The sequence below is a fragment of the Crocodylus siamensis genome, chromosome 1 (genome assembly GCF_052110815.1).
Source record: "Crocodylus siamensis isolate JL-2025a chromosome 1, ASM5211081v1, whole genome shotgun sequence".
Taxonomy (NCBI): Eukaryota; Metazoa; Chordata; order Crocodylia; family Crocodylidae; genus Crocodylus; species Crocodylus siamensis.
In genome coordinates this window covers 168138248-168161818 of record NC_143395.1, presented here as the reverse complement: position 1 = coordinate 168161818, position 23571 = coordinate 168138248, and the positions used below count along the sequence as shown (strand labels likewise).

At 45.2% G+C, this 23571-nt stretch overlaps 1 protein-coding gene and 1 long non-coding RNA gene across 8 annotated transcripts in view; one reads left to right on the top strand and one right to left on the bottom strand.

Annotated features, from left to right (window-relative positions):
- LOC149873637 (uncharacterized) overlaps positions 1-15717 on the bottom strand; it is a 54859-nt gene extending 39142 nt beyond the window's left edge. Inside the window, exons 1-2 of the long non-coding RNA XR_016442533.1 lie at positions 15630-15717; positions 2580-2620 (exon numbers count right to left, since the gene is read on the bottom strand). This is a non-coding gene — a long non-coding RNA (uncharacterized LOC149873637). The remainder of the gene's footprint in view (positions 1-2579; positions 2621-15629) is intronic.
- The window catches only part of MARK1 (microtubule affinity regulating kinase 1), a 130619-nt gene continuing 122701 nt past the window's right edge, over positions 15654-23571 (top strand). For 4 of the 7 annotated variants that reach the window (XM_090048605.1, XM_090048582.1, XM_090048574.1 and 1 more), the window contains exon 1: positions 15662-15878. In XM_090048605.1, the coding sequence (XP_089904731.1) occupies positions 15828-15878 (51 nt within the window). In that variant the 5' untranslated portion in view covers positions 15662-15827. Of the gene's footprint in view, positions 15879-23571 lie in introns of all 7 variants that reach the window. The other 3 variants (XM_090048597.1, XM_090048588.1, XM_090048559.1) reach the window with 3 other exon arrangements.

Below are 23571 nucleotides of genomic sequence, written 5' to 3'. Positions count from 1 at the left end.
ATGGGCCCTGCAGGAGCCAGAGGAAACTGTAGGCTCCCCCTGGGTGCTAACACAGGGGCTAGGAGACAGCTGTCTCCTGGTGGGGGTTAGCACATTGCTCCCTGCCCCTGGGAGCTATCTGCTGCTGGGGAGGGCTGCACCACCAGAGCCTGGAGAGGGACAATATCCCCACTCCACAATCATGGGGCCTGGGCTGGGAGATCCTTATCTCCCAGCCCAAGTCCCAAGGTTGCAAACCTGGGCTGGGCTGAGAGATCTTTATCTCCCAGCACCAGCTCCACAGTCACAGAAAAGGATCTCCAAGTGTCCATCCCGCAACCATGGAGCTGGTGCTGGGAGATATGGCTCTCCCAGCCCAGGTCCCACAACCCAGGGCTCAGGCTGGGAGATAAGGATCTCCAAGCCCCAGCACCACAATTGCAGAGTAGGGGCTGGGAGCTCCCTGCTGCTGAGGCAGGGAGACATTGTCCCTGCCCAGGCTCCAGTGAAGGAGCCTGCCCCAGCAGCAGACAGCTCCCCAGGGGCAGGAAGCAATCTTTTATCCCCTGCTAACCGGCTGACTGGGAGCACAGTTGCTGCAGACACTTACTGCACAGTAATTACTGCACAGTAAAACATATTGTATAGACACGTCCAGGCATATCGTGTAGACACACTCTCAGGTGAACTACTGGTTTCTAAAAAGGTGTCTCATACTTTAGCTAACTTTTAGCACTCACAAAAGGTGCTGGACTTGACAGTATGTCAGATATATGTTATTTATTCACTGAAACTTAGTGAAAAAGTACTGCTAGAGAACCATACCACCAAAATGTGCCAACCTTGTTTTGAAAAAATAGTTCTAGTGCTAAGAAGGTAGTTCAGTTTTCATGTCCACTTCACTCTTGGCTTTACTACAAATATTTCTAGCAAGTGCACAAACTGTGTTGAGGGTTAGTGATGTAAACAATTTTTTCAGTACAAAGTGGGCATTGGCCATAACAGCTATCAAATGGCAATGGCATTTGGTCACTACTGATCTAAGATAGATTTGAACAGTGATGTAGAAGTGAAAAGATCTATATCACATAACCATACAAAACAATGTCATTAATAAAAGAAAACAAAATCAATTTTAAAAAGAACATTGCATTTTGCTGTGCTATAAAATGCATCACTTCCATGCAATGGAAAAGTATGAAAATAGTGTCCTTGCTAATGTGCACTTAGATAATACTTAATAATATTTGGCATTTACACAGCACTCTCATCTTCAAAGTGCTTAACATCAGTTAATTTTCACTGATGCCTTATTTTTCCTTTAATAATCATACAGTTGCATCACATCAAGCAGCAAAATATCTACAGGCAAATTCTAATCATATATACATTGGCATGAATCTAGAGTAAGCTTGAAATCAGTGAAGCATTTAAACCAGTGTAACCAAGATCAGAATCTGACTCTTACATTCCAGGAACATGACCTGTTATTGGATGGTCTGGTACATCTAAAAATAAACATTCTGGTGTTAGTTCATTATACAAATTATTTTGACATTGGTTTTCCCTTGAGTTATCAGACCAACGTAAAGAAAAAATAAAATCAATGTGCTTGTATTATCTAAAGATTGGTTCCAGTATCTTTTATCTACTAAGGTCCGAATTCCTTCCCCTGGTTGGGCTTGGCTGTTACCTGCCTTATGTCTGGCACAGTCATTTGTACTCATGCAGAGTGGGTGCCTGCTACTTTCATTCTGATCTGGGTTTATACCCACTGTGCACAGCAGTGAATGGCTACAGACCCCAATAAAGAATCAGTCCCAAATGTGTTAGCAAAGGAGATATACAACTCCCAGCCTCTTATAGTCCAGCTAAATTGTCCCCTCAGGGACAATGGCAGAATTATGTGGTGGAGCATGGGCAGATCCAGAATTTCCTAAAGCGGCTGCAGCATACCACCCCTCAGATCATGGTGTGGGGGGCGGTGAGGCATGGCTGAAGCTCCCCTCAGGGTGGCAGAGTACATGAGGGAGCTGGGCAGGGAGCAGGCACATGAATGGGGGACCCACTTCCTACTGCCACTTTCCCCAGCTGACCTGGGGGCACGGTAGGGCAGAACCAGTGGCTGTGGGTAGTGGTGGCATAGGGAGTCTGATTCTTCCTTCCAGCCCCTGCTGCCTACCCACCCTTTCCCCCTGACATCCTTCACTGGAATAAAATATGCAGTTATTGCAGAAGCAGGTGGTAGAAAGAGGAACCTGGCTGTAGATACTGCTTCTGTCCCTGACCAAGCGTGGCTCTCTGCACTACTGCTTCCTGAAGTAGGGGCAGGAGTGGGTCAGGAGCTGCTCTGGGACTTCCGCCATGTCTGCGTCAAATGATGACAGAGGCAGCAGTGTTCAGGTTCTTCCTTCCACTGCCTGCTCCTAGCCATGGGGTTGGGGAAGGGGAGGCAGGAGAAGGGGCAAGCAGAAAACAGGCACTGGAAGGAGGAACCAGTGCACTGCTCGTGTGGTCCTCTACCAAACCTCTCACCCTACACAGCTGCAGCCTGCAGCTGGGGCAGGGCAAGAGCATCTCTGGTGCTCCCCCCTCCATACCTAGGTCAGTTGGGAACTGCTGCATCCTGATGGATCCAGACCTGCAGGGAAGGGCAGAGAAAGGTAATTAGCCATGTTAATCTGAAATCAGGCAGAAGCAGGGTAGAACTAGCTTTCACAGTACTTATTTGAAGGCAGAGCTCCATGGGAATAACAAGGCAAACAACTGTGGATCTTGGCCTGACTGTGCTCCCCTGGGGCTAACAGTGGCACTAAAATAGCACATTCTCTGTTTTTCGATGAAAATATCAGTTTGGTAGTTTTGTAACAAAACACAGATGTGCCTGTCTTGCTATGATAGGGCCTAATCCTGCAAGCTTTTTATATTCAGACTTCCCATGGATTGTCATGGGAGTTTCTCTTGCTCAGAAGACTTGCAGAATTGGATCTGCAGTATGTTATCTTGTGGCAAAAGTATACAAGAAGACTGCTTCAGTGCCAGGAGTGTGCTTGTTTGCTCAACATTTAAAGCTTTTTAGAAGTGTCCTATGGAATCTTCCCTCTTTTAAATTCATAGTTTAGGCCATTATATTCAAGGTTATTAGCAGCTCTAGCACAGTTGCTATTACAGAGAGTCAGATAGCCTTTCCTTGTTCACTGATAACCTCAGAAAAGTCTGTACAATTTTAGTTTAGCTTTTGCTCTTCTGTAAGACATGGGGAGTATAATCCATATCAGTAAACAATTTACCTTTTTCTTCCCACATACAAATTTGTGGAGGATAAAATTTAGTTTTTCTTGAGGAACTAACATTCATTTGAAGAGTCCATCATGCCTGGAGTGTTAGGAAGAGTCAGATCTTTTCCTTACAGCTTTTCACTCTATCCTATCATTTCTTCAACCTCCTTTAAAATTACTTGGCCAACCTGGTACAGGCAGCAAGAGGCTAAAAAGGAGATTTCTTTTTTATAATGGTAACTTTTATGAAGAAAAAAACAACTTTCTAATAAGTCAACAGAAGCCTGTGAAGTGGTGAATTGACTCAGCAGAAAATAAAGAAACACATTCTCTAACTAAAGATAACATTTATAACAATAAAAATAAGAGTCTAAATATTTTTTAAAATCCCCCAGTCTGGAAATTAGCCTAGATTCATAGATGCTAGGGTCGAAAGGGACCTCAATAGATCATTGAGTCTGACCCCCTGGATAGGCAGGAAAGTGTGCTGGATTCAGATGACCCCAGCCAGATGCCTATCTAATCTCCTCTTGAAGACCCCCAGGGCCTCCCTTGGGAACCCATTCCAGATTTTGGCCACTCTAACTGTGAAGAAGTTCTTCCTAATGTCCAGTCTAAATCTGCTCTCTGCTAGCTTATAGGCATTTTTTCTTGTAACCCCTAGGGGCACCTTGGTGAGTAGAGCCTCACCAATTCCCTTCTGCGCCCCCATGATGAATTTATAGGCAGCCACAAGGTCACCTCTCAACCTTCTCTTGCAGAGGCTGAAGAGGTCCAGGTGCCCTAGTTTCTCCTCATAGGGCTTGGCCTGCAAGCCCTTAACCATATGAGTGGCCCTTCTCTGGACCCTGTCCAGGTTATCCACATCCCTCTTAAAGTGTGGCACCCAAAACTGGGTGCAGTATTCCAACTGCGGTCTGACCAGCACCCAATAGAGGGGAAGTATCACCTCCTTGGTCCTGTTTGTCATGCATGATAAAGTGCAGTTAGCTTTGCTGGTGACTTTGTCACACTGATGTTGGTGACACTGGGCATAACCCTGGGTAACTCAGAGGGATGAAAGACCACGAGTGTCGAAAAAGTCCTTCTGCTCCAGGCTCAGAAGAGCCAAAGCCCCCCCTTGCCCAACCTTTGCAACCCTTTCTCTCTGGCGCCTGCAAATCTCCCGTCCTTCTAAAAAGCAGGCGAGCTAAAACTGTTATCCGTAAAATGCAAGAGCACCACTCAGAGAGAAAAAGAAGAAGGGAAAAGGAAAAGGGAGGCTAGCAAGTAAAAAATCACTGACAGTAAAACTGACTGAGATATAAAAATCTCGCTGTTGCAGTGTTAGGTGTGCAAAATTTAAGACAATACAGTCTCCCTGTGCCTTTTACTTAAGCTCAAATAAACTCTGTCTACTTCTCCCCCAATATATTTATTTGGCGCGACGCACACCGGGCAACAAACCCAATTGTTGCCTCCCTCGGGCACCTTGTGCCAACAACACTGACAACTCATGTGCATCTTGGAGTCCACTAGGACTCCAAGATCCCTTTCTGCTTCCGTGCTGCTGAGCAGGTCATTTCCTAAGTAGTAAGTGTGCTGGACATTTTTCCTCCCTAGGTGCAGCACTTTGCATTTCTCCTTGTTAAATCACATTCTGTTGTTTTCTGCCCATTTGTCCAACCTGTCCAGGTCTGCCTGTAGTTGTTCCCTGCCCTCCGGTGTCCTACAACAACTTCCTAAAATCAGTCTTCATACTCATTTTGTCAAACAGATACCCTTTTATAGCCCTTTCTATGATGAAGTATGCAACGGGGAGGAGAAATATTGCTGGAATTAACCCCTTGCTTACCGAAGACTCTGGGGTGTTCCTGAACCCTGTTACAGAACCTTTTATTGGATTATCCAATATATGATATTTAAAGTTATGAAGTGGGCTAAACACTGCTTCAGTTCGTGCCTGAATACCTGAAGTTGATTCAAGGGTATACAATGAACCACTTTTGCGTACCAGGAAAGCCTTGTGGGCTAGGGACAGAAGTTACACATAAAACGGTTTAAGTGATCAGAAACTTGTTTAAACCTGTAACAGAATAGAAGTTCAGTGCACATAAACCAGTTTCAAAATGGCTGAAACTGCTTTAAGCTAAACCTGGTTAACTATAGACACGTACAGGTTTATAAACTGGTTTATGAAACTTCTGTCCCAGACCCCTTCCTGGTTCAAGTTAAATCACAAGTCCTCAGCATCCCAGCCCTGGGCTGGGCTGTGCTGTCTGCTTCAGAGAGCAGGGCTGGCCCCAGCACTCTGCTTCCTAGCTGGAGCAGTGAGGGCTGGCTCACTGCCCTCCCCCCGGTAAACCCCTGCTGGGATCTGGGGCCAGGGAGGGGGTGTTAAATGTCCCTTCCCCCAAGTACAGAGCTGCCCTGCCCTGCTTACCTAGTGCTGGCTGCAACTGTGGACTACAAATCCCACAAGCATCTGGAAGCAGGAAGAGGAAGTGATGAGCAACCTTGCAGAGTCCTGCTGCTGTGAGTATGGACTGCAAATCCCAAAGATCTCAGGGGGCAGCAGGAGGAGGAAGTGAATACACAGTCCATCTTGGCTATGTGCCAAAGAACTGTGTTCTAGCATCCCCTCTTCCCATCCCTGCAGCTTTTGCAGGCATGTGACTGCATTTTCTGAATCAAAAGTGAATGTCTGTTCATTTGCTTATTGGTTCAAACTTTGCAGCTTAGACTAACCTGAACAGACTGAATCAATTTAGCCTCAGGCTTTTTGACTGTCTGTACTTCGCCTTAGTGCTAGAGGGTGATACACTTTAATAAAAAGTGTTTCCCATTAAGGCTTAGTATATGGGGCTTCTTCACATATGACATACTTAACTCTGTTGAGAGTAAGGAAGGGAATAAAAGTATCCTCTTGCTTCCTATGTCAGTTGCCCTTTATGGCCAGGAACCACTCACATTTTGGCTGTATTGCCCTCTGACAGCTCACAGGGAAGTGTTGGAGGTAGTTAGTTGTTGCCATTTTCTAAAACCATAATCTTTCCCCACCTCAGAGGCCCTTCATGAAGCCTATTGTATCAGGAGGAAGAGAATGATTCAGTTGAGGGGTGGCCAGCTTGTGGCATATATGCTGTAAGTGGCACAGGCAGCCTGTTTATGTGGCATGTAGCAGATCAGGAAAGGGACAAGCAACACAGTGGCAGATACAGCAGAAAGTCAAGCAGCAGATAGGACAGGAAGCACAGGGAAGGAAGCAGAAAGCAGAGTAGTAAACTGGTCAAGGGAAGGGGTTTGGAGTGATCCTTAGAAAGGGTCCAAGGCTAACTTGTGGCATGCCTGCCAGAATGTTTGTCCCCCTCTGGTTCAGTTTATGGAAGTAGTCTAGAATCTCTGCCACCGAATTCCTCTGTCACCATGACCTTAGTCAAATCATTTAGTGTGTTTGTCTCTCACTTCCCCATCCAAAAAATGTGGATTATAGTCCTTCCCTACCTCACAGGGGTGTCGCAAGGATAAATACATTAAAGACTGTGGGGCACTCTGATACTACAGTAACAGATGCCATGCAGCTACTTAAGATAAGGAGTCTATGGTTTAAATCTCTGCTACTGCAAATAAATATTCTCATATAAAAAGTGACCAAAAATTGCATCAGTACGTATGTATCTTTACAATCTTTATGGATAACACACACATTTACTTCCATCAATTCCTGAAATATGAGGAACTTCAAAAAAGATTACAGTATAGTTCTAAAATAATTAATGCTTAAAACAAACCAACCAACCAACCCCTCGAGCAAGATCTGTGCATGAAAGTGATCTCAAGCCTTGTCTACGTAATAACAAGACATATTTGGTTCTTGAGAAAAAGAGAATTGTAAAAACAAAACTTTCTAGATGTGAGTAGGAAATTACTTCTGACAGCCACTGTCACCCATACGTACACCATCAGCAAAGGAAACCAAGTGCTCTAATGCATGCCATTCCAACTGAGCAACAAATGGGATAAGGAAGTACAGGAAAGGAAGCAAAAAGCAAAAGCAGATTGGGCAGGGGAAGGGGATTGGAGTGGCCCTTGGGATTCCACACCAGCATTATGGTGGATGCCTTTTTAAAACTATTTACATAGTGGTTGAAGTTGGTTACAGCTGTGGAGAGGTAGCAGATGGAAAGGAAGACCACATATTTATACAGAGGTTGAGAAACAATTACTACTGCATCACAGTTTGTGAACTACATACGGGCCAGTGTGGGGACACTTTGATGGTGTAGAACCAGTCTAGCAGCTCCTATGCTACCCTTCCTTCTGGTTGCGGGTGTAGAAGGACTGTGATTTCTTTAATCTTCAGCTGCTTTATCAGCTTCTTGGGGCCACGGACAATAAGCCACCACTGGGATCATAAGAGCCTGAGGAACAGAAGCTGTTCCTATTTCTGTAAAATGGGTCTAATGCTATAGCCATACTGATATAAAACAACTCTATATGTACAAGTATTGTGTGTGTGTGTGTGTGTATGTATATATATATATATACATATATAAAGTTACCTAGTTATATATAAAATATATAAAAAACTTCTTCAGAGATCTAGAGCAGCCACTGAAAAATCACGATTCTTTTTTTGCTACCCTTTGGGTGTATCTACATGTTTATTAATGCACTTTTGCTACTTCACATTAAATTTAGTACCTCTAATGTGAGGTACTAACTGTGCATTAGGCTGCACTAATGCACAGTAGTGAAAGTGCACACTTTTTTTAGTGATGCTTAATGAGCAGTAGCCTAATGTTACTGCTCATTAGCATGGGTTTTGCTGTGATGCTCTAATGTGCGGTAAAATAGGCTACAGAGCATTAAAGCGCCTGTGTAGAATGTGCCTTTTATATATTTCCTCCTGTGAAAAAGCCCAGTTATCTGTAAAATTTAGAAAAACTTTTTAGCCATGCTTTGAGACATGACCATTTTATTTAGGAAAAAAGAGACAAATTCTGGCTTCTTGTTACATTTATGCACACTGACATTCCAAACATGATCAGAATTTTTCACAAAAGATAGACTATTAATATTGCAATGAAAAAATATAAAGTTTTGTAGGCATAAAGTCATTCCTTTGAACACATTTTATTTATTTTTTTCTATTGCTTTTTTCACCAAGATGACATTTCCTAACTATTGTCATGAAGAATCATACCTCTTATTGTAATCAACAATATACTTTCAAAGTCTACATAAATGTAGATCTATACTTCTACCCTGCTGCCCTAGTGAAATTAAATACATAATTTACCCCATTTCTCTGGTTTATATAATGACACCAGAACCCCCTAATAGTATTGCAGTCTTATTATGTACAGCTGGAAGTACATTATTCCTTACATTTCTGCTAGGTATATTATAAAACTTTTATTTCATTTTCCATAGTATGCCCAATTGAAGGCCATATGCATTTTGCCACTAATTTCAATGGGCCCAGGATTTCCCTCTATTCTGGTCACATTTAAATGGTAATATTTGCTGTGTTATTTCAGTGTCTAACCATTTCATTATTAAGGATTACATTTGAAAATTGTAGAAAAGATTTCATTCAGGTTAGCATTTGAAATGTGCCATTAGAAATTTTAAACAAATGAAACTTCAACCCTTCTGTTGCTGAAGTTAAAAGTGAATGTTTAATTATACTCAGATTGTACCTTGCTGCATCAGAAATGGGCAATGGAAGACAAGGGTGCAAGCAGCTGTCTCTGTGACAAGTGAGCGTAACTACAGTCCATGTGTTCCCCTAGGGGCACAGAATAGCCCCAATTAATATGTCCCCAAAAGCCACCAGCTAGTTTTGTGTACAGGAAGGAGTATCTTGGACCTCTACTGCCTGCATCTGCTGCCTGCATGCCAGAAAGCTGAGACAGACTCTTTCCTGGAGTTTCTCCTTGAGTGAAGTCATAGTTAAGCCCTTGAAGTTTGTCCACATGGCACAGTGTACTGCTGCATAGATATATCTGAGTTCCCTCTGAACAAGCTCAGCTAACTATAAGAGTCAGGGCATAGAATCACAGAAAAGTAAGGCCGGAACGGACTTGAGGAGGTCATCTAATCCAGTCTCCTGCTGAAGTCATGATCATCCATGTTTAAATGATCTCAGCCAAGTGTCTAACCTGTTTTAAAAACTTCCAAGGATGGAGACTGCATAACCTCTGTTCCAATGCTTAACCACCCTCATACCTCGTAATATCAAATATAAATTTCCTTTATTGCAATTTAAGATTATTATTCCTTGTCCCATCCCTCACAGCCATAGAGAATAGTCTATCGTCATCCTCTTTATAACCACTCTTCCAGTATTTAAAACTGCTATTATTAAGTCCCCATTGGTCTTGTCTTCTCCAGACTAACCCATGTTTCCCAGATTTCTAATCATTTTTGTTACTTGCCGTATATTAGCCCAAGTGGTGGGCTGTGCTAACATGGCCCTACTTGATCAGAGCTGGCTACTTCAATAGAGCACCACATTGTGATCTTCACTGAATAATGAGTAAGTCATCTGTTAAGAAATATGTATCCGTTATCTTAGTAGAATACTAAGAAAACAAACACAAACATATTACTCTTACACACACACAATATATATATAATCATATGTAGTATATAAAATATAAAGTATATCTAGACATATATAGATACAGATATAACAATAGTTGTATTTGACATCCTCTCCCCTGACCTGCAGGAACAGGGTAGAGAGGCTAGGGATCCACCTGGCCCTAACCCCAGCCAACATTTGTACAGCGTGCAATTCCCTGGTGCACCACAAACTACAAGAGAGGCTGAGCTGGTGGACATGATGTCATTGGCTTCCGAGCCCCAGTTAGGTTTTGCTTGAAGCAGCACTAACTGCATATTTTATTCCAGTTTTTTGACAGTTTAGGCTATACGGATGAGGAAGAAGCATAGAGTTTATTGCAGTTTTTCCTCCACTCTTGTACTCCCAACTTTGGTAAGCAGTCCATGTCCAGGGCTGTTGTTTTTCAGAGATGAGTAGCTAAAGGGAGCAGGTGAACATCATCATGGTCACTTTCTCTTTCCTCAGAGCCATTAGTCACTTGTTCTGGGGTCTTACTCATCCCTATCTGACCTTGCATGGGGGAGCAGAAGGGCATGTATTAACTATCGCCAGAAATGTATTTCAGCTAATCTAACTTATAATAATAATAGGCTTAGTCTGTCTGTCCCGAGCACTCTGATTGGTTGTCTTGGCAGCTAATCACAATGCTTACTGAAAGAACTAATTAGAGTGTTCTGGACAGACAGACAGCAGGCTCTGCCAAAGGAAAAAAATAATTTAAAAAGCGGTGAGGGGCCTGAGATGGCTGGAGTTGCCAGCAGGCCCTGAGCTGCAGGGGACCCTGGTGCTTCCCTCCAAGGCAGTGGTGCCCCCGGTACTGCCCAGGAGGGGTGCCAGCAAGTGAGTCCTGCTATGGGTACTGCAACCGTGGAGGGAAGCATCAGGGTCTCCTGCAGCTCAGGGCCCACCAGCAGCTTGCTCCCTAGCCACGGGAGATGCAGGCAAGCTCCAGGAGGAAGAAAGGTCAAGCCCCTCGCTGCTTTTTTTTCTTGCGGGGGTGGTGGTGGTGCTTCCCTCTGTGGTGACAGTATCCCCTGGGGCTACCCAGGTGGGGTACTAGCTGCACTGGTGCAGCCCCAGATCACAAGCAGCACCCACTGGATCCAATGGTTCATGGGGCGCTGGAAACTTGGGCATGTTCAGGGAAGCCGGGTCTTAGTGGGCTTTCAGCACCCCATGCACCATCCCTGTTGCCTTCTTGCCATCTGGGACTGCCCAGGAATGGGCTGGCTGCCCTGGGAAGGTGGCAGGAGGATAGCAGGGAAAGTGCCTTTTGAGTGTGAGAAGTTTTGATTCCATTACAGTATTCAATCAAAAGATAACTAAAAATCCTGCATTTAAAGAAATACTTTCGCAATAAAAATTTAATTGCAAATGGTTTGCGGGTTTCAGCTAGTTAATGTGAAAATAGCAGACATTAACATTAACAAATGTTCATGAGACAACTGCAAAGCAGTACTTTTGATAACAAAAGATGTAGGGCAGTATTAACAATTATCTGATGATAATACAAAGGGTTCTTATATAGTACTAGCTAGCCCACTATGCTTAGATTCTATTTTAAGGATTCAGATAGCTTTTCCTGAGTCACTGATGACCCTGAATACATTTAGAGACATTTCAGAGCTTTCTGCTATGACCAAAGATCTATGGCAAATCCATAGTGAGATGGGTTTGATCCTACTTGGTGATCCTATATCGGTGGGAATTTTGCCTAAGGATGGACTGTACAGATACAGGCAGTCCTCAGACTTATGACACAATTGGTTCCTGAAAACTGCTTCTTAAGTCAAAATGTCGTAACTCGGAACCAATTTTCCCATAGGAACAATGTTACAGATGCTCAATACAGCTACATCCAGATGGTTTGTTGTAGTGGAAGGGGAGGGGGCAGAACAACGCCCTGGCAGCGAAGGAGGGATTGGGGCTGGAGTAAGTGCTGCCCAATGGGGGTGGGAGGTGCGGGACAAAGGCATGGCTCATTCGGGGGATGCGGGGATGGGGTGGGGGGGACTGCAGGGATGCGGGGGTTGCTCCTGCTGCTGCATGCCGCTGATCCAGGAGGGCACGGGGGACGAGTGCCCCCAGATCTGCGCGGGGCTTGGGCTGCACTGTACTGCATTCTGGGCATGCGTGCCAGTGCTGGGAGCAGGGGGTATGCCCTGCTGCCACTGTCCCAGCCAGGGCAGGGGGGCACTGGACAGAGCCACTGCTCTGCCTCCAGACAAGTGGCACACAGCGGTAGGAGGGCATAGCCCCCACTCCCAATGCCACTGCACCCATCCAGAGCACAGTGCAGCGCAGCCCTGGCCCCGCCTGCCTTGCGCAAATCCAGGGGCACACACCCCATGCCCTCCCAGACCAGCAGCGCGCAGTGGCAAGAGGTGCCTGCCCCCCTGGATGAGCCACACCTTTGTCCCCCACCCCCTCGCCTCAGCTGGGCAGTGCTTGCCCCAGCCCCAATCCCTCCTTTGCTGCTGGGGTGTTGATCTGCCCCCTCCCCTTCCATCACAACAGACTTACTAGCTGGATGCAGCTGTATCGAGCATCATAAAGTTGAAACCTGCATCGGAATCTTGAAACAGGGTGTCCATTTATAAAGGCTGTAAGAGCCATTCACAGAATTCAAAACATCGTAAGTTGAGGACTGCCTGTACCTAGATGCATCTCCTTAAGATTCTTATTTGAGATGAAACTGGATATACTTTGATGAGATAAACAACCAACAGCAAGCTTCCCCACCAACTTCATTTGGCATGGTGCTTGCCTTGGGCAAAGCCATTCATGGACTCTGTTGTTTATCGAGAAAATGTTAGACCTAGCTATTTCTATGCTGTTGAGAATGACATTCCTGTAGACAGATAGCTGGAATGAGCCTACACCTAGTACAGTGGTTCTCAGCCGGGATTTTACACTGCAAGAGTCTCTGAGGAATGATGTGAGAGCCTTTCAGGGGTGATGTAGCATAGGCACCACTGTTGCTGCCATTGGTGAAACTGTCCCATATACCTTGTGAAGAGCTGGACCCAAAAGGGTTGGGGCAGAAGCATGTGCACCTGCCTGCATTAGAATTATCTTACAAACCTAATTAAGCAAAAGCAGCTGTTCTTGTCTCAGTCCTTCCTGGTCTAACCTGCTATACCCCTCCCAGAAAGAGAGAGAAGTAGGGCTTCTGCTTCTGGGAGGAGCAGGCAGGTTTTGGTTTATCAGGTCCCCTCTACACATTACAGGTATCACACAATTAACTGGTTAATTGCATAATTACATTGAGACCAGCTACATACGCAAAGTAGCTAGCACACCATAAAAAGCTCCAACCCGCTACAAAGTTAGATCTCAGCAGTGTATACTTTTATACATAGCTGGTTGCTATGCAGTTTTAATTTGCACATGTAGCAGGGGCTTCCCTGTGGCTGGGAGCCCCATCGGAGACAAAGGGGTGCAACATGCTCAGCCAGGGCTGGGCATCCCGCAACTGAGGGGAGTCTCAGCTCTAGCAGCTGCCAACTCTGGGTCCTGACAGCACCCTGCAGCTGCCAGGACCCAGAGACCTGCAGCTGCAAATGCTGGATTCCTACAACATGCTTCCAGGTACTTGGACTAAGCTGGGTCATGGCAGCCACCAGGCACGGCTGCAATCTCTTTTGTCTTGGGGATGCACGAAACCCCTGTGGCCAGAAGATCATGGCTGCCACACTCCCAGCCTCAGGGATGTGTGAACCCCTGTGGCCGGGAGATGCCAGCCTCAGTTTCACGCATGGCAGCAGCTGGAGGATTGTGGCAGCTGCATCTCTCAGCCCTGGAGGTGCATTGGGTACCCCTACAGTTAAGGGGGCTCCCAGTCATGGAAGCTTGGTTCTTGCTGGTGCAAGGGAAGCCTGAGATCAGGTTTCCCCTGCACTGGCACTAAAGTGTGATGGGATCTAATGCACGATTGTGTGGATCACACATTAGATCCCATTGCGCCTTTACCTGTACATGTAGAGGGGCCCACAGATAACCTTAATGCAGGCAGAAGCTGTGTACTGTAACACTTACAACAGACTGCCTGATGTCAAAAACTAGGAGGCAGGAAATATGGCAAATTTCAAGAGCATGAGCATTCCTCATCAGAGTTGCTTCGAGTAGGACAGGATTCGGAGATCGTTTTTATTAAAATTCAGGTTTAAAAAATCTGGTGACATTTTGCAACAAAACCATAGATTTTTGGAGGGGAAAAAAGGTGTTTTGTTTTTACAGATCAAAATGCTTATTTTTAGAGGTAACTAAGTGGAGGAGTGGGTCCTAAGGGTTTCTTGGTTTGCATCCAAAGTGGGTGTTATGTAAGAACCAATAAGCTCTCCAAGACAAAATTTAAACAAGTCCCTAACTTCATCTACACAAAATTTAGCACCAGTTTCCTGTTCAATGTCAAAACCAGGGACTGTCAACTAGGGTGCCACCAGGTCCTCTGAAGGCTGCTATGAGGTGTGGAGATGAGCAGATAAGGCTCAGGCTTGTCCCTAACTCCGTGCTCCCCCACCCTACTGCCAGGCCTCTTCGCAAGGAGGTAAGCACTGACTGACACACACACACCCACCCCCTCCTCCATGGACCACTAAGGACACTTACACCTGGACTTTCCCTCACCCCTGCAATTATACCCCATGTCATTGCTTGTATCTGTGACCCCTCCCTTAAACCCACAACTCGGTGCTTGTATCTGTGTGCACTAGGGTTGCTAACTGTTTGAACCCATTCTGGGAGGTTTCCAGAGTGCCAACACGCCCACAACACACAATACGAACATGCCCGTGTGCTTGCATGTATCAGGTACACATTATGGTGCATAGACTTTAGGTCAGGAAGGCAAATGCAGTGACTATGACATTTTAAAGACCCACTGGACCACTGTATAAATCAGATTCAACATTTATCTCCTGGGTGACTCTCAGTAGTCTCCTGGAGATTTATACCTAATTCCTGGAGACTCCAGGGCAATCCTGGCGGGTTGGCAAGCCTAGCATGCACTCTTTCAAGCCACAAGTCTGTAACCATGCAGCTTCTGTGCAAGGAGACTTTGCACCTTCTTTACTCTGTAAGTGGAGGGCCTTTAGCTCCCCTAACCCCCACCCCAACACACCCCTAGGCTAAGCAACTACATGCTGCCATGTAACCCCATCTACCCCCCTACTAGGGCGCCACCCTTGTCCTAGCCTCTGCATCTCCACCCTGAAAAACTGAAAGATTTTTTTTTTTGGCAAAAATCTTGGTCAAACAAAAGATATCATCTGTACTACGAGTCCTGATGGCTACCCCAAGAGGAACATGCACCAACTGCAGATGCTTCCTCAGCCAAGCAAAGGGGATTTGTATCCAAAAGCTTGTCAAGAAGAATTTTTCCAATGATCTGAGCTGGCCTAATAAAAAAAAATCAGATTTGCCCCCCAAAACCCTTCCCTGTAACACTGATTAAGAAAGCGCCTGTTCTGACAAGCTTCACATCTGCCTGGCCGCTCCTCTTGCCTCAGGATTTGGCCAGGAGGGCGACAAACTTCCCCCACCCCCGGATTTCTGGGGCGGGCAGTGTGCGGCCCGCGGGCCAAGCCCCACGCTCCGAGCCCGCAGCAAATCCGGGGGCGAAATGCGCCTGGCCGCCCGCTCGGACCGGTACCTCCAGCTGCCGGGCCCCGACCTGGGCCGAGGCGTGGGCGGGGCCGGAAGCGGCGGGGCGGAGCGGGGGCGGAGGCAGGGGGGTGGCTGCATTGCCGGCCACTCACCTGAGCTGCCGGAGGCGGCGCGGGCGGGCGGCAGCGAGCCGGGCTTGGCGGGCGGTGGCCATGGCGCAGGCGCAGGCAGCCTAGCGCGGCGGCAGGAGGAGGCAGCGGCGGCGCGGAGCCCGCTCCCTCGTCCAGTCCCGGAGCCGGTGCCAGCGGCCGCGGCCTGCGCCGCCCGGCTCCTCCCCGTGCCGCGCCGCCATGTCCGCCCGGACCCCGCTGCCCACCGTTAACGAGCGCGATGCCGAGAACGTGAGTGGCCGTTGGGCGCGCCCCCCTTCCCCCCCCCCCCCCGGGCCTGGCTGCGTTCCACCCGCTCTCCCCCCGCGGACTCCCTCGGGGCCAGGCCTCGCCCCCCCACCCCGGGCCGCGTCATCCGCCGCCTGGCCCCGCCCCCCACGGCCTGTCTGGGGCCGCCCTGCAGGCCTGTGCCCTGCCCCTCGCCCTCTGAGCTGTTCTTTCCCCGTGGGCAAGGGTGGCCCCTGCGCCCCTCTCATGGTTCTCCCTTTTTCCCCATGGCTGGGCCCTTTACCCCCAGGCCTAGCTTGTGTGGCCACGGGTGGGCTGCCTGTGTGTGCCCCCATGTAGGGCACTAAGGGAGAGGTTTAGTGGGATGTTGGCTGCTCTTGTGGTGGGGACGGCTCTTCCCCTTCGGGCAGGTAGGAATGCCAACCTGCCAGGATTGCCTTGGAGTCCCCAGGGATTAGATGTAGAAATTTCCTGGAGGAAGCTGAGAGTCGGATAAGTGGTAGGACATTCATTAACGTAAATTGGAAAGGTTGAATCTGCTTTATACATTAGTCTGGTGGATTTCTAAAATGTGCATTTGGCTTCCTGATGTAAAGGCCGCACAGGGTAATCTGTAACTGATGTATGTGGGTGTGCTGGTGTGGTGTGTCAGGCGATGCACTGGTGTGGTGTGTTGGGGGACACGCTGGCAACCTGCCCGAATAGATTCAAACAGTGGGTGACCCTATGGGAAGATGGTTGTAAGGGGGGGAAAGGGGGAATCGGAAGCCCCCAGTGAGGTGACGTTTCCCTTGTGGATGCATCTCCCATGCGTCTCCCCGCAGGTGAAATCGAGCAGCGATGCTGTGACACTGAAGAGTTGTGACCTTTTTTGGAGGGTGGGGGAATCGAAATAGAAACAAGAAGCTGTTTTGGAGGTGGAGTGTGGTCCTCCATGGTTGGCCATTGGGCAGTTGACAGAAAACACGGGAGGGGGGAAGTAGAAGAAGGAGACTGGGTAGAACAATCTGGCCTTGTTTGTCTGAATGGCATCTAATGAGCAGGTGGGATTATTAGGAACTTGCATAGAGTATAGTACAAAACGATGTATAGATCCAAACCGGCATCAGGGCCTCATGGTACTGGAGCTCATCCAAGTATGCAGTGGATCCAAGTACCTAATGCCTGTTCCAAAGAGTTCAGGCTTGTATGAGATACAAGGCAAAGATAGGGGAAAAGGGAAGGCTTCAACACAAAGGTAAAGAACCAGCAATGAATGGATAAGTGTAAGACCTGAGAATATATTGGCATAACGTAATCTGAATTTTTAGTAAAACTGATTCAGCAAAACTTAAGTGGCATAACAAGGTAGAGCAGAACGTTGCTCAAGGGTAAAAACCACAAATAAAATTAATTTATTGTTCACTACTGTACAACTCGCCCATTCTGGGTTGGCTTATTTATGTAGGTGTTGCAGCAGAAGTTGCTCTTAAAAGACTTCTGTTTTAACAAAAAATATGTCCACTAACATCTTTGGTGGTATATTATATGTAGGTCTCCATTTTGTAACTTCTGTGGGAAAGCAGGAGGTGAATGCATGGCAAGTTAGTGGGAGGAAGGAGACAAGATACAAAAGATCATGTTTTATACCAGTGTGGTGTATCCAAGGGTTCAGGAAGAGTTATTTGTGGCAGGAAGAGATAAAGGGTGTGCCTGAATATATATGATTATATTATACATAGGGCTTGCAAAATCCATTTCTGCATGGAGAGTAGGAAGCATTTCCAGAAAGTGCAGTCAACTTTTATAGAATCTAAACTTCAGTTAAAGAAAAATTTGAAAAGTGGCTAATGCAGGGGTGGGCAATTATTTTGGGTGGAGAGCTGCTTACTGAATTTTGGCAAGCCATCGGGGGCCACATGAGAAGCAGCCCAGGGCAGATAAATATTAATTTTCTAAATGTTTTAGGGGCCTCACCTGGGCCATATTTTGCCCACCCCTGGGATAATGGTTACCAGCATCATTTTTTTTGACAAATAGAAAAACTGTCAACTCCTGACTCTGTGTGTGTCTGTGTCTGTGTCTGTGTCTGTGTCTGTGTCTGTGTCTGTGTCTGTGTCTGTGTCTGAGTCTGAGTCTGAGTCTGCTTGGCCACTTTGAGTTAAGCACCCAAATTTCCTTGGTGCTTTTTAAAATTTTGGGTTGTCTCTAACTAGTTCTCATATATATGAACATAACCATGTAAATACAGGCTGAAACAATGTGGTAATTAGGGGCAGGAGGAATAGGGTTCTCCGAGTTGTCCCCCCCCCCTCAAACTTTGTGCTCAGTGAATGCTTGGGAATATGCTTTAACAATACATCTCTTATTCCTAAACTATCATGTTGTAAGAACATAAGGCTGGTTGGAGACTTGCTGCTTCATGTTCTTGGTTGGGCAACAGGAGAGAGGCTTCAGTGTAGTGTTCTGAATTTGTAGTTGTTCCAGAAGAGGCATTTGTGTCAGGCCTGCATAATCTGTGAGGGGAAAGTGGAGCTACCCACATTAGCTTCTTGTAGTGGGGAGAGGGGTCTGCATTTATTCTTTTGTTTATCCATTAGAGGTGCTACATCATCCACTTCCAGAACAGCAGAATTAATTCATTTGATGAAGGTTGTGTGCAACAGTTTTGATTGATTTTTTTTTTTTTTTTTTTTTTGGCCTGAGGGGAGGGGTGATTTTGGTGGTTTGGGGCAGAGCAGGGGGACAGCGTTAATAGATTAGTTTACTGTTTGTGTTGATGAGACTGGCATTAATTTAAGTCTGAGAGTTAAGCTAGCAGGAGGCAGTGTTTTCACACGCCACTGTGTCATGGAGTGACCATGGGGATAAGAATATGTAATTGGGAGAAAATGTGATTCACAGCAGCATGGCAAATGGCTTGGCACATTGACTTAGTCTTTTGTAGTAATAGATACTCAGGATTTGAAAATTGTTTGTGAAACTTGCAGAAGTTGTGCAGCTATTACTGATTGTCCCAGAGTGTGGTTTGGTGTTACTGTTCATCAGTGGACCTCTTTGAAAATGCTGTGTGTGACTCTCAAGGATCAGATTCTAGACTTGTTTCCTGGCGTGGGCTGGTGGATGATTCCAAGCAGAAACTCATGTATAGCTCCAATTGTTTTGATACTGTATGAAGTCATGGAAAATTGTCTGTTTTCTCTTGGCAGCTGGTTTTCATTGTTTTTTTTCCCCCAAAAAATTCCATCATAAACTATTTTTAGTGGGTAAGGAACAGGTCAGTGTGTGTTGCATATTGCCAAAAAAAAAAAAAAAGGAACACTGGAAATAGAGCCTACAGCAAGAAAAAGGATGGCACTTCCCTAGAGGACATACAGGAAACTGACCCCATCCTTTTTGCCTAGTTCCCTGTGGTCTCTATTCCACTGCATTCTCTGAAAGTTGCCCAGAATACACTAGTACTATGGAGTAGTCTTTTCAGTAAGTTCCTAGCAAAGTGCTGGAATGAATGCTGGGCAAAGGGATGCGAGTCCTTGAGCTAGTACAATGTAACGAATACAGACAAACCACAATCGTCTGTAGGTCTATCTGTGTGAAGCCATCATTTGCTCTATTGCTCAACAGTGTAGCCCTTAAATCATTTCCTGTGCTATTCTCTTCCATACTTCTTAAGCTTTGCTTACTCTTAACAGTATGCAGCATCTGTGGCCTGGATGTTTGACACCCCTGGGGACAAAGCAAAAACTTTCAGCCAGCAGTTCAAGGCCTCTTTAAATGACTGAACCTCTAAAGCAGTGGCACCCTTCAGAAAATGCTCGCTTAGGTTTTCCTTGGTTTTTCATTACAGAAAAATAATAGAGTAATTCTTGTTGCAGAGAACTCAAAGTCCAAAACAGGTCAGAATGTTTTTAACACTGTGGATTCTTAATTGAAATCTCTGGCCGCGTCAAGATGAATGCAGCTGTGTGGTGTGTGGTGCCATAGACAAGTCTATGGTGCCACATACTGCATGTTCAATTGTTCTCCATGCTGCAAGGGAGCACTGTGGAAGGGTTTTTTTAAATAAAACCTGCGGAGAAACAAGCGAAGTAGCGCAAGCGTGGGCAGGCCAGGCCACCTGGAGTTACGCTGTAGCTGATAGCCAGGCTCTGCATGGCAAAACCTCCACTGCTGGAGCCCTGCGGGAGGCCCCCAGGGTTCCAGGTAAGGTTGCTGGGGCCAGCCCAGTGCTGGCCCCAGCCTCCTCTACTGCTCCTGGGGTAACTTGCATGCCAGAGCACACGTGGCACAGGCATTCCCCCGGGACAAGTAGCAGCCGTGCAGAGTTTGTGGTAGCTTCCTTCTGCACCTTCGTCCCCCTTCCTCCTGCCCTCCCCCCAAAGTTAGTTAGAGAAAGGAAACTTCAGTATTTGGAGGGGGTGGGTGCAGCTTTCCCGTGATGGCTGAGACTAGTCTTTGTGTTTATTTTGATGGAAAAAAAGTTGAGAACATGTGCAAGGGAAAGGGTGAAATTGGCTAAGAAGGTTATAAGGGGAGATGAGAGATTTGGGGGTTGGGTTAACTGGGTTAATGCTAATTATGCTATAGTTAAAATCTTTTTATTACTTGGATGTGCTTTTACATGATAAGAATGCATAGTTTTGATTTTTGGGAGAGGGGACCTGGGAGAAAATCTCTCATATTCTTTCTTTCAGTGTCTGAAGCAGCAGCAGTATGGCCTAGTTTCTGAGCTTTGTAGGTTCAAAAATACAGTTTGGTCTTTCTCTTCTGCAAGTGGTGAGCTTGAGAGGCATGAAGATGAGCCATTGCTCCTCCATATAAGATTATTTTTTATGTAGGCAAATGTGTCATTAGGTTGTAAATTTATTAGGTGTTGGGAACATATATGTTTTCATAGTCTTCTGTTAGAGATGGGCTGTCTTATTTTTGCCTGTATTAGTGCTGTACAGCAGGGAATGGCAATTTGCAACCTATGGGCCAGATCTGGTCTGTGTAGCCAGTGGATCTGGCCTACGGAGCTAGAGGGCTTTACTGCTTGGCACTAGGGAGCTTTGCCCATGCTGTACCACAGACTGGCTGCAGAGAGAAGCAGTGGTGGCTGGATCCTACTGCTAGCTCCCCCAGTACCTGTGTTGGGTTATCTTGGTCCACTGCTGGAAAACATTGTGCAACAGCAGTCAGCAATACAATGTTATACTGAGTTCCCAAGTGGGTTTCTATTTTTGGAGAAAAATCCTTCTCCAGGTATCATGTTGTATATGAGATGCATTCTCTGAGAGAGTTTGATATTTTTTTCTTCAGTTGAAACTGTAGACCAGTTTTAAATCCCTTTACATTTTAAACACAACAGTTCAGGGCACATAAACAGCTTTCAAAATAGCCAACAGTGGTTTAAGATAAACCTGGATGGATGTTGTATCAGACTTACCTGATTTAGGTATAATTGGTTTATGGAACTTCTGTCCTAGACCCCCCTCCAGCTTCAAGTTAACTCGCAGTCCCCCAGTATCCCAGGATGCTTTGCACCTCCCCTGCAAACCCTTCCCTCCCTCAGGGTGGGCTGGCTAGCTTTGATCCAGCTGTTTGCTTTAGCTGAGCAGGGAGGTGTGCTGTAGCGTGCTTCTGGCCTGGGGCACTGCAGTCATGTGGCTGCATTTCCAGTATCAAATGTGAACGTCTGTTCACTTGCTTATAGGTTCAATCTATGCAGTTTAGACTAACCTGTGAAGAATGAATTGATTCAGCCTTGGGCTTTTTGACTGTCAGTTTTAACTGGGTGTTCCTGGTATTTGTCTTCAGAACATTTAATAATTTGCGAATGCCTTTTGAGACTAGGAGACTCGAAAAGGTCCTCTAAATACTGGTATATCAAGGGCTTGGGAGCAGTTTTAGGTTTTGTAACTTGTTATGATGGCAGCAGTGAGAAAGTTGCAAATCGTTAAAATAGGATTTTCTACAAAGCAGTTTTCCAGTTTGCTATTTTCCTCCTAATTAATAAACGTCCAAATATATGCAGTAACTATTGCTATAAGATAAATAGGCAGTGGTGTTATTGGAAGGTATAGCAAACATTTAGTTTCATCCTTAGAGGGAAGAATAATTTGAAAATGAATGAGGAACTTTTTTTTTTAAATGAGTATCTTTTTGTTTATAGGTACAGTTTCAAAGAAAATACTTTTTGTTGGGGCGCACATATACATAAATATAATAGACTTCTAGACAGTTAATGTTCTGTTGGGTTACAGTTAACCTCAGAAACTAAACTGGAGGGCATTCAAGCAGCAGTGTTCTGGTTCAAACCTAGTGGCAGATCTGTAGATTTCCTCTGCATCAGTTTGTTCACAGCATCTGATGAAATGAGCTTCAGTCCACGAAAACTTGTGCACTGTATATATAAAGTATATTTATAAGTATCTCCTTTGGTTAGTCTAGAAGGTACAAATCTACCCTGCCTTCTGTTGGTAAACTCTTAACATATGATACCCATTGTTTTAAACTTGTTTGTCCTGACAGGACAGATGATTTCTCTCCCTTTGTTGTGCACTTAAGTCATTGTGATTGTGGAAGATAACAGGAGAAGGATTCTTCATCCTTATTTCTATCAAAGTAAAAGCACTTTTCTTTATCAGCTTTTCAGCTTTGATTTCGCTCTGTTTCATTTACCCTGTTTCATTTACTGTGCTATCCTTGGACTTGCATAGTGCCCTGATTTTGGCTTTACAGACCACTTCTTGCTGTCATATCTAGTGTATTTTTTTGTCAACTTTTTGTCTTATTCCTGAGTGGTAGTGACCACTTTCAGCTGTTGTTGAAGTTAGCAGGAATTTTAAGTGCTTTATGCAAATTAGGAACAGTTCTTTTATGTGCAGAAATGTATATGTTTTTATAAAACATCAGTACTTAACAAGATAACACTTTGTTCCATTTTTTAAATGGAAATATTTTTGTTTACACCGAAGTGCTGTGTTGTTTTTAATTCTAACTATGTAGTGTTGTGCTACTGTAGGAGGATCAGACAGTTTTGTTATTGTTAAGGCAAACTTCTGGTAATCTCAAGACTTTAATTTGTAAATTTTATACAGAATGTAAACAAACTTCGACAAAAAAATTTAAAATATCTGAATAATACTTAATACAGGTAGGGAAAATTAATCTAAATGTTTACATCTTAAGTGTCCCTTAATTCATTAATTGAAGGGGTGATGGATAATTTTGTGCCACTTCATATGCAAATTTTTAGGCAGATTGATAGAAACACTTGTGGAAACCTTATAACATGGCCACATAAGTATTGTTTGCCTGGAGTTATGAATAAAGTATAACATTTTGATAGTTCAGCTGAATCTACTTCTCTGTTTATATTTAGTTTACAGGGTTCATGTGAGAATAATGAAATAAAGGATGTAAATAATCTCAACTGAAATAACTTTGGGTGTTAGTTGATCCATGGTGCAATGATACTGCATTGTGCCATAACACAGCATGGGAAGAAGGCAAAGGAAAAGGGTGAAGTGGACTAGAAAGAGTAGTTTTTATTAGAGGCCATATAGCTTTTCTTGTTTTGAAATTTAAATAACATTTAGCACAATAGGCATGGCAGTGGCATTAAGAAAGATTGATGTTTGAACCATGTAAAAATTGCCTCCTGGTCTCATTTCTCATTTTTCTTTCACCCCCTATCTGAATGTGAGCTAGTTTATGGAGAAGTAACATCAGA